At 43.8% G+C, this 11,494-nt stretch overlaps 1 protein-coding gene and 1 non-coding gene across 2 annotated transcripts; one reads left to right on the top strand and one right to left on the bottom strand.

Moving 5' to 3' along the window:
* Window positions 1-1,163: 1,163 nt before the first annotated feature.
* On the bottom strand, window positions 1,164-10,433 carry Prdx3 (peroxiredoxin 3). The gene is made up of 7 exons (XM_026384209.2): window positions 10,352-10,433; window positions 9,013-9,148; window positions 6,276-6,417; window positions 5,604-5,739; window positions 4,534-4,637; window positions 2,359-2,524; window positions 1,164-1,925 (listed from the first exon to the last, which is right to left on the bottom strand). The coding sequence occupies exons 1-7, from the start codon at window positions 10,385-10,387 to the stop codon at window positions 1,872-1,874; spliced, it is 774 nt and encodes a 257-aa protein (XP_026239994.1). The 5' UTR covers window positions 10,388-10,433; the 3' UTR covers window positions 1,164-1,871.
* Window positions 7,440-7,512, top strand: Trnaa-agc (transfer RNA alanine (anticodon AGC)). Its single transcript has one exon. It is a non-coding gene; the product is annotated as a tRNA-Ala (tRNA).
* Window positions 10,434-11,494: the final 1,061 nt, after the last annotated feature.

Here is an 11,494-nt window from a genome sequence, read left to right on the forward strand (position 1 = left end):
TGAGGATTGAACCCAGGGCCTAGAGCCACAACCCCAGCCACTCAGGTTGTCGATTTTTTTCCCCCAAAACCTTTCCAATAAATGTTCCCTGTTCTACAACAGATTCCAAAGTCCTTATCTTGCCCAAGAGGCCCTCTGTGAGGCCCTATTGCTATTCTCACTATTCATGCTCCACCTCAGTCTTCCTAGCAAGTCTTCTTCCACCCCGAGCTCACCCTTGCCTCAGTTCTCTTTCCATGCCTCTGCCAGGAAAACCCTTATTCCCCCACCACCCTCATTTTCCTTTTTCCTCTCATTTGACTCTCATAAAAACCCTGAGATAGGCACAACTATTGTGCTCATTTTTAGATTAGAAAACTGAATCTTTATAGCGGCATACTCTGACAACCCTACCTAGAACCCTGCAACTCTGCTCCAGACCCTTGCCTCGCCCTACTTTCCTTCCTAATACTCTGTATTTCTATTGTTTATTGCGCTTTCCCTCTGGATTGAGTGCATAAAGTGGGTTTTTTTTTTTTTTTTTTTTAGTTGTCAATGGACCCTTGTTTTGCTTATCTGTATTCGGTGCTAAGAATCCAACCCAGTGCCTCTCACATGCCAGCAAGCCCCTACCACTGAGCTATAATCCCAGCCCAGGCAGGGTCTTTTTTATTCATTCTTAAACTTCCATAGCAGTGCCTAGCACATGGTCGCCACTGAAACAATGTTTCCATATCTGTCTTGCCCCTAAATGAGTTCCCTGCAAGTGGCTCCTATGTTAAATGCCCAATGATTATTTGTTGATATGTAATCAGAGGAGGAAGAGTAGAGCCCAGAATAAGCTGACCCAACAGCTGATGTTAAAGATGCAAATATTGTGCCGGGAGGATCGCAAGTTCAAAGCCAGCCTCAGCAACTTAGTGTGACCCTGTCTCAAAAAATAAAAACACGGGCTGGGGTTGTAGCTCAGAGGTTCAATGCTCTCCTAGCATGCGTGAGGCACTGGGTTTGACCCTCAGCACCACATAAAATATAATAAAGATAGATATTGGGTCCACCTATAATTAAAAAATATATTTAAAAAAATAAAAATAAACACACGGGCTGAGGATGTGGCTAAGTTGTTAAACAGCCTTGCATTCAATCTCTAGTACCAAAAAAAAAAAAAAAAAAAGATGCAGATATTTTTAAACGTTTATTTTTTATAATACATATCACTTTGAGCACTTCAAGAAAGCAAATAATTAAAATAATTTCAAAGCAATCCCTGGGTTTAATAATTCAATATATATCCTTTATAATCACACCTCATCAACTATGTAAACAATAAACCTCAGAGATAGGGATCATGTATGATCAGTTACGTCACTTTGCCACCATGTTTTTTTAAATAACATGATTCACAGTTCTTTCCATCACATATATCTCCATTTTGAGAGTTAACTTGGACTGCTAAGGTTAATAATGTAAAACTTATGATCTCTGTTACCTTGAAAAAAAAGCAGTTTAATACAAAGAAATTCAAGAAGAAATTTTCAGGACCATTGATCAGAAGCTTTAAGCACTTATTGTGCTACTTAGACGTAGACAAAGGTACAAGTAAGGCTAAAGAGTGTTTCCTTTATCCACTAAAGACATGATCTAAGAAACAGAAGCCAGGCCTTCTATGGAAACTTACTAGCCATCAAGATGATCCCAGTGACTCCTGATGTTAAGCAATTACTGTTAGAAAGGCTTAGCCAGTGTTACAAAGAAAAACATTTAGAGTGATATATATAAATACAAGCATAATTAGGTTTTTCCTTCTATAAATAATCATCTTTGCAATGCTAAAAAGGTTCCAGCTGTGGCTCTCTCCTGGCATCAGAAGTTGCAGGGGCACGGGGCATGATCTACGGATTCACCTTCTCAAAGTACTCTTTGGAAGCCGCTGGACTTGGCTTGATCTGAAAATACAAAAATATTTTATAAATGTGTAACAGTGACTTTGGAAGCTGATAAGTTCCCAATTTTTAACCTAAACTTCTTATTTTTTTTTCTTTTTGCAGTGCTAAGGATTGAACCCAGGGGCATTGTACCACTATTTCCCCAGCCCAAGCTGGCTTTGAACTTGTAATCCTCCTCCTCAGCCTCCCAAGTAGCTGGGATTATAGGTGTGTATCACCATGCCTGGTGTTCTCTACAATTTTTAAAAATCAGCCTGTTTCTTTAAAATATGTGGTCTCTGGCTCTGTAAACCCACCCCCACCCCCACAGCCTCTCCCACTGCACAGTCTACCCCTGGTCCCCTGATAGGCTCCCTCTGATAGATATGCCCTTGAGGCAGAGAGGACCTGGGACCCTGTGCAGGATCCTGTTACTTTTGGGAAAAGAACCTACTGTAGGGGAATCTGGTGTCCAGTTTGCTGGGCAGACTTCTCCGTGGGTTTCTACAAACTGGAAGGCCTTCACCAGGCGCAGGGTCTCCTCCACGCTCCGGCCCACGGGCAGGTCGTTGACGCTCAGATGCTTGATGACTCCATTGGGGTCAATTATGAAGAGACCTCTGCAGAGTTTCAGAATTTCTCCTCAGTAACACAACAGTACCAGAACTGAAACAACTGTCTAACTACCACCCTTTCCCGTCTTTAATTCTCCTTTTATTAAATTAAGCGCTGTCATGTTTAAAATTGGAGTATATAATGTATAAAGAGCTTATCATCTCTTATTAAGGACAGATAATGATGCAGGACTGAACCAGGCCACCATGGAAAACATGCAGGATAGTCCCTGAACGTCACATAGTATCTGAAAGTCACTGGACTAGAGAGAGCAAAGACTTCTTTACTTATTAATGACTTGGCCAGCATTCTTTGGGCAGCTGAATCAAACCCTGGCAAGAAACCACAGGCAAAGGGGAAGGGACAGAGATGTATTTTATCTGTATCCAACAAATACTTATTAAATGAGCAGATTATTGGATGGTTAGGGGGAAACCCCATGGGAAATATCTGTAGCCAGCAGCAGATGTGGGCTCCTGACGACTGGTCACTCAGTGGTAGTGTGGCAGGCTGCCCACCCCACGGTGACTGTTTTCAGGCTCTGATGCACACAGTACACCCAACTCAGTGGTTGTAGCATCCCTCTCCTAAGGGTGTGGGAAGTCCAAGTGTTAGTCACTCCGGGAAAAGACACATTCAAGAACACTCCAGGTGAAAGGGGCTTGTTCCTCCCCAGGCCTGGTGCTTAGGGGTCTCGCCTTTGAGGCTGCACCAGCCGTGGTAAGTGCTTCTGGAAGGGAGCCCCTGGCAGCAGCAGAGGCAGAGCAGGGAGGACACAGGGCCCACACACTCCAGAGAGGTTAACTTACTAGATTGATTAAAGATCATTGGTAATCCCAATATTGACCCTGGTGGGGGCTAACTTAAAAATCATAAAGACCCCATGGGGAAAGGGACCCTGAAAAAAGCCAGTCAACATTCTTTCTCCTGCTACTGCCACCTCCAAGGGAGCCAGCTTGTGATTTATTAAAGGACATAACAATGACCTTGACATCAACCAGGAGCTGCCCACAGCTAAAATCTCAGGTGTAACCCAGAAGGAGAACAGGTCAGAGGGCAGCAAAGAGAGAGGGCAGGTTTTCTGAGTTCAGGGTGACTCCAGCAAAACAGGGAGGTACCTGGGGGTGGGGCCCTCCTTCCTGAGGTCAACTTCCGCCCAGTCCTCCCTCATCCCGCTCTGTTCTCCATAAGCTTCGGGATGCAGGGTAGCTCTTAATGCTCTGCTCCCCTCCTCCCAAGAAGGCTGCATCTGAGCATGCGACTGTGGGAGACTGAAAGCTTTTCACACCCAAAGGAGTCGAGGTTTAATCACAGATCAAGGGAGGGCAGAAATGGCATTCGGGGGGCAGATCTCAGCTGCAATCGCTGCTAGGAACTTCACTAAAAGCTCCAGTTGCCCCACCACCAACCTGTGAGATATTCATCTTCACTGCAGTTAAAGGCAGACTGAGCTCCAAGAAGTAAATAGCTTTCTCAAAGAAACACAGCCATTAAGTAGCTGATTAAAAAAAAAAAAAAATCAAGTCCAGATCTATTTGATTCCAGGGATATTTCTGTCACTGCACCAGAAGGTGGCCTCTTTGCCCTGCTACAGCGCCTTCTCCAAACAGCCTGAGGGCTTCGCTGCCAGGAGGGGCGGGGGCATGGTAGGGGCCCACAGAGGTCCGGAGCAGTGTGCCCATGGAGACATGGACAGCTTTCTCCAGAACAGACACAGGCTGTGGATGAGGCACACCTATCTGGGCTACTTCTGAGAGACTGCCGGGTTCTCACAGGAGGAATTTCATCAATGCTTATTCGGACTAAAATTAAGGAATTTTTGCTTTTAAAAATGATTTCCTAAAAAATTTTTTTTGTAAAAAAAATAAATTAATTAAAAAAAAAAAAAAACCAACAAAAGGAAAAATAAAACATCCCACCACAGCAAAAACACAAGAAACACTTTGCCAGGGTCCGTGTAGGATGATATTGAACATGGAAAACCATTTTGAATTCATAAGGAACAGACTCTTACCTGAGTGCAAGACCAGCACCTTCCAAAAGCACACCATAGTCCCGAGAAATTTGTTTGGTTAAATCCGACAGGAGAGCAATGTTCATGTGGCCCAAACCGCCATTCTAATAAGAACACAAAGGTGACTGGTTGTCTGTGCCACTCTCACAACCTTTTTGACCATGTAACAATGTTTGAGACCACAAAAGTGTCAACAGGTAACAGTAAGAGCAGGAATGAATTCTTCCTGCCAACTCACTTCCTCCTGGAGCAGACACTACTTTACAGATGAGGACACTGAGGCACAAAGGCGAAGTGCCTTCCAGAGGCAGGATTTAATAACCTAGCCGATACTATAGACCTTTCTTTTCCTAATTCTTAAAACATTCTTTGAATTGAAGACCAATTTCTCAAACACAAAAATTAGAATAATAGACACTGAATACTTCCATATGGATGGTCCTACAGCATAGCTAGAAATTTGGATTTTTCCAAGCAAAGTTCTAGGCAATACTGATCACACAGATCACCACAGTTCGACATGCCACCCAGGGTACCTGGGATCCACAGAGTACAGGCCTGAGGGAAGGCCAACAGACCCCAACCAAGTCCCCTGCTTGCTGAGCCTGTCTCCACAACAGTCTGTTTCCATGAAAAATACAAGAGTAGTGAGCTGTGCATATACATCAGGAAACAGACAGTTCAGCAGACTTTCCAGGTAGGGAGAGACCTATAAACGGTTGGGGAAGTTGGGAAATGGAAAGGCTGAGCAACGGGTACAAAGTTACAGTTAGAAGGACTAAGTTCTGGTGAACTACTGCACAGCACAGTGACTTCAGCCAATGACAGTATGTTCCAAAACAGGTAAACAAGAGGATTTTAAATTTCCTCACCACTGATAAATATTTGAGGTACTGGATGTGTTAGTCTGATGTAATCATTCCACAATGTATATGTATACCTAGATCAAAATATTACATTGTACCTCGTAAACACAATGTTTTTATTGTATATTATATATTATCTGTCAATTAAAAAATAAAATACACTTGGAACAAGGCAGGTGCAAGATGAGGTGAGCAGGAGCCTACCTTCCTGGGTGTATTGATCCAGGCAAGGTGGGTGAAATGCGAATCCACCGAGACTGCAACCACTTCACAGTTCACATCGTGAAACTCATTGGCTTTGTCACTGAAAGCAATGATCTCTGTAGGACACACAAAGGTGCTTGGAAAAAAAGTAAAACGTTTCATTAGATAATATATCAAGAATTTAAAATCTGAACAATAAGTAGTCTAAAAACTAGCTCGATTTGCTCACAGGTGAAAAAGGCACATAGGTTAACCATCCTCACCAGACTCCTGTGTTAACACCCAAAAAAGAACTTCTATCTCCTATCACTGTCCTGTTTAAGGAATTATACCAAAAGTGGGGGGCACATTTTAAGAATGCTCTTAAAAACTGTACCTAAATAAAGTAGCTTTAGAAAAATAATTTATTATCATTAGTCTTTCCTTAGACCAGCAAAAACATCTTCAAAGACTGGTCCAGGGAACCACTGCTCCAAAGCCCCCAAGACACAGCCACATTAAAACGCACCTTCAAAGGTAATGCCACTCCCTCCTGCTGTATTACCACTTGTAAAGTAGCCCCAGATTAACAAGGCAACCAGTGACAAGTGGCCAGAAAGAGTCCTCCCCTGAACTAGAAGAGCAACTAAAAAAAAAAAAATAACAGGAAAATGTGACAGAAATTGCACTTACAAATCCAAAGGGTAAAAGAAAAGCACCAAGTATTTCCCTTTAAAGTCATCAAGGTTTAGCTCTTTGAACTCTCCGTTGACAACAGCTGTACCCTTAAAATAGGGCGCGTGCTGAGTGACAGCAGGAGCATGGTAGGAGGAGCCTGGAAAAAAAACACACCCACATGAGTTCACCACTTGCTACACAGCATTGATTTGATTGTATTTAAACTTCCCATGATAATTAACTTGCAATATAAATTGCCTAGTAGTATGAATGAATGAAAATGTATATCTTAAGTAAATTTTCCCTCCACAAAGTTTCCTCCACAATGTATATGTATACCTATATCAAAATATTACATTGTACCTCATAAACACACACAATGTTTTCATTGTATATGATATATTATTTGTCAGTTAAAAAATAAAATACACTTGGAACAAGGCAGGTGCAAGATGAGATGAGCAAGGACCTCTAGATTGTGCTCAAACTCAATACAAAGTGCTATGGAGAAACTTCAAAAAGGAACAAAACAGTTAGGTGTGGATTTCAAGTTCAAGGCCTGCCTTGGCAATTAGGGAGACCCTGTCTCAAAATAAAAAATGAAAAAGGGCTGGGGATATAGGAGTGGTAGAATACCTTAGGGTTCAATCCCCAGTGCCATAATAAATAAAAAGAAAGACAAAGACAAAAACAAAAGGAACCAGAGGAAGACAAAGGCAGTAGGGGTAGAACTAGAGAAGGCAAGAGACGTGGGGAGGGATTCTAAATATTGTTCAGATTCTGCCAGGTCTAGAGGGGACAGGGCAAAGGCATGGAGGAATGGCAGGAACAGGACATGTATATCAAAGGAACTGCCTATGGCAATTTGGTTAGAATGAACAGAATCTAAAGGTCTGGAGAGAAGAAGAGCTGGAGACACAGCAAGCAAGAATGATGGAAGGCCAGGCCAGGCCAGTCAGAGAGAGAGAACTGGGAGCCAGGGGAGGTTCTTCTACAGGAGATGAGCCCAGACAGCTGTTTTCCAGCAGATAAGTCTGGCAGGCGGGTAAAACTGATGTTAGGTGGTGATTTCAATTATCTCAGTGAGAGGTACTGAGGTGTGGCAGAGAGAACAGAAAAAAAAAAAAAAAAAGAAAAAAGAATGGATGCAAAAGATATGATAAAAGTGTAAAGGAGGCCTGGGGGTGTAGCTCAGTGGTAGAGTGCTTGCCTAGCATGCACCAGACCCTGGGTTCGATCCCCAGCACCTCAGTAAAAATAAAAAGCTAAAGAGGATTTGCTTCTGTCTGGGAATGAGGGACAAAGGAGATCCAGCGTTAAACTGTCTAGGACTGACACCAAGAGAAACAGAAGGAGCTGCTGGGGGCAGGGACTGGGACTAGTGGAGGAAAGGTCCAAGCCTCTGGCATCAAATAACTACTAGATGTATTTTCAAAATTGTGAGAAACTTTAGAACATTCCCCTCAAACCATTACATATTAAACACTTATTTCTCAAAGACAAGACAAATCTTAAGGAGGCATTTTCAAGTATCACTTGTTATCCAAGGCTGATCTTCACAAAGTCCAGTTTAGAAAATGAAGTAGAAAGCTCAAAAATGTCTAAGATTCACACAAATATTGAAGGATGCCACTGAATAGGTCTGGCTCCCAAGTGGCCAGCTGGAGCCAGCAGACAGATTTGATTCCCAGTGGTGGCCACCAACCGCTCACATCTCTTCTTACACAGTCGGCCCAGCAGGCACCTGAGTGCCCCCATGCCTCTCAACAGAGGCAACCAATAAGGAAATGCAACACAGGCAAGAACAGTTTGCCTCAGTGATTCTCAGACCTAGCTGCACATTAGAACTACCCAGGGAGCTTTTAAAATATACTGAACTAGGGCTGGGGTTGTGGCCCAGAGGTACAGCGCTTGCCTACCATGCGTGACGCACTGGGTTTGATCCTCAGCACCACATAAAAATAAAATATTAAGTAAATAAACATACTGAACTAGTGGTCTTACCAGAGTCACTTAATTTATCTGGGGGTGGGACTAAGGCACTGCTATTTTATCCAGTTGTTTGTCTCTTTATTGAGCTGTTATATTTCTTTAGCTTTCTTAGATAATCATCCTTGTTAGATATATATATTTTACGAATATTTTCTCCTACATTATGACTTGCCTGTTCATTTTTTCTTTTTGATTTTTTGGCAAGTACTGCAGATTGAATCCAGGGATGCTTTATAACTGAGCTATATCCCCAGCCCTTTTTATTTTTTATTTTAGACAGGGTGTCACTAAGTTGCCTAGACTGACCTTGTACTTGCAATCCTCCTATCTCAGCATCCTCAGTAGCTGGGATTACAGGAGCATGCCACTGTGCCTAGCTTTGTCTATTCATTTTCTTCTTAATGTTTTCTGATGGGTTTATCTTAAAGTTTTGATGAGGTCAGTTACCTACTGTTTGGACACAATTTCCCATGGATCTAAACACCATCATGCTATGTGTTTTAACGCTCCAAGGAGCTGGGTACAATAGTCTGTAATCCCAGCTACTCAGGTGGCGGAAATAAAATGAGCTGAGGAGTAGCCCGGTGGTAGAGTACTTACTTAACAAGGCTGCCCCCACCCCCACCTCCGCTGCCCCATCAAGGCAAAAGCTCCTAGGAGTGTCTAATGGATAGCCAGGGGTCAGAGCTATTGTCCTGTCCAGAGAGAATAATTTGTGTTTCCTTATACCTGAGTCCAACCATGGCACAGTAACACTTACTGGTACTAAAAGTGAATTTTGATAGAGCAGAGCCAGACCACTGTACATTCGTCAAATGTGTTCTTCTAGAAGAAACAGGCCTAAGGACTGCAGTGGCAGAAATGCTGCGAGAAATGGCACTCACATGTCCAGCAACCTGGAAAGAGAAACACTTTGTTAGAAGGTCTTTCCAAATGGTGACTAAAGGCTGACCTTGCTGAAAGGGCTTCGTGCCCGTGATGGCCTCAGCTGTCCTTGTCCCTGTGAACCAAATACCACATCCAAAACTCTTAGGAGCATGGGTTGAGTCCCCATGTTCTTGATATTCTCTTCTGCTTCCTTCTCCTTCAAGGCAGGAGGATAGTGAGTTCAAAGCCAGTCTCAGCAAAAGTGAGACACTAAACAACTCAGTGATACCCTGTCTGTAAACAAATAACAAAATAGGGCTGGAGGTGTGGTTCAGTGCTCCTTAGTTCAATCCCTGGTACAAAAAAAAAAAAAAAAAGCAAAAACTGTAAGGTGGAGGGAAACTAAGAACACAAACACTCAAAAATCAAAAACTCCATACTCTTAAGAGCAACAGTGAGGGTTAAAAAATTAGGGAGACCTAATTTTAAATCCTTACCTTGCACTATCTGGCACGTGTGTTATGTCAAGGTTTTCCTTAGAAAAGGCAAGGTCTTTCCAGCCCAAAAGACAAGCAAATAAATAGAGCAAAGTTCAGACTCTGGCAAAGTTTGGACAGGGCTCAAGGGAAATGTTTGCTCAACTAACATCCAGCATGACACAGGAAGGAGACAGGGCCTGCCGTGAACCCTACGATGAGAAAGGAGAGGAGGTTGGGGAGCAAGAGGGCACGAGGAGAAAAGCAGGTAACAGAGAACACCCAGGGTGGGAGGAGAAAGTGGCTTTTGTTACTGCAGCACTCTGTGTTTCCATCCACTATTTAAGACCATGCTGCAGCAACGCCTTGATTTAGGCATCACTCTTTCCAACTTAGAGGAAAGTAAACTGAGGCTCAGAAAGGCGAAGTCACCTGCCCAAGGTCATAGAGTCGGTGACAGAAACAGGACCACGGACCATGACGCCTGTTTCCAGCAACAGAACCAGGTGCTTAAGGGAAGCAGGAACCGGGGAGCGCGGAGGGACCCCGGGACCCGAGCGCGAGCAGAGGGTAGGGGAGGCGGTACTGCGCAGGCGCAGGGAGCCCTCCAGGCGAAGGCCTCTGGGTCCGTGACCTGCAGGCGCCCTCCAAGGAAGAAGGACGGTCCCAGGCCCAGGAGGGCACGATCCTGCCTGGGAAACGGGTCGCGGAGCCACCGCAGCATCTCCGCACCTGTCCCGACCGGCAGCCACTCACCGAGGCCCGGAGCAACCTTCCCACCGCCGCCGCCATCTTCAGTGCACGCGGGAGCCGCGGAGTGGGCGGGGCGGAGGGGCGTGGTCTGTGGGAGGCGTGGTGGGGGCGGGGCTTTGGAGGGGCGGGGCCGGAGGAGCCACGGTCTCCTCCCTTTTAGGGACTTCACTTCTCCAGGAAAGTGTTCTTTGTGCCTTGGAGTAGCTGAGTGCTTGTCCTCCTTCTCTCACCTAAAAAGAACGAATCGAGGCAGCGAGCTGGGTGTCTCTCTCCATATTTCCGACTGATTTGTGTTTTCCCGTTGACCTCGTGTGGATTCCCGTTTCTATCGGGTCCCTGGGAGCATCCATTTACTATTTCTATTTCTGGCTCTTGTAAAGCTTCTGGATTCTACAGGAAATGGAATTAACTATTAGTTGAGTTTTAGTACGTTAATGAGCTAAGCGACTTAGGCCCATGGAGCTCTGTTTGCCTGAAAACCTTTGGGATACTGTATGCACCTTCATTTTGGCCTCTCTTTCCCAAATTAGAAGAATTGGGACAAATTTAAAATTTGGCCTTTTTAAAAATGTTTTTTCTTAGGTGTAGATGGACACAACACAATGCCTTTATTTTTTTTATGTGGTGCGGAGGATCAAACCCAGGTCCGCCCGTGCTAGGGGAGCGCTCTACCGCTGAGCCACAATCCCAGCCCTAAAATTTGGCTTCTGTCAATTAATGAAACCAGGAGCGCAGTAATAAGCGCAGTACTTGGAAGAAGCAAAAATCACCCAGTGCCTCACAGTGAATGTGACAAACTGCAGTCTCTAAGTTGGTTTGATACCAGGCACCGATTTAGTTCCTCAAGTCACCTGAATGTTATTTGCTATTTTCTTTCAAGTAACTCACTTTTTAAAAACATAAATGAATTTATTTGAAAGAAAATGTTAAACGACTTACATGGAAAAACGTTATAATTTGCTATAAATAGAAAGTGATTTAAAATAAACACATTAAAGCAAAATATTATACAATCCCAGCTAGGTACAGTTGTCTGCCAAAAGTCTAGCTTTTTTGTTAAAAAAGGGAGAATGAGAGAAGGCAGTTAGAGACATTCTAACCTTAGATCAGATCTTTTTTTGTTGATGTAATCAGAAGGATTGAAAG

Source organism: Urocitellus parryii, chromosome 5 (assembly GCF_045843805.1).
Source record: "Urocitellus parryii isolate mUroPar1 chromosome 5, mUroPar1.hap1, whole genome shotgun sequence".
NCBI classification, from domain to species: domain Eukaryota; kingdom Metazoa; phylum Chordata; class Mammalia; order Rodentia; family Sciuridae; genus Urocitellus; species Urocitellus parryii.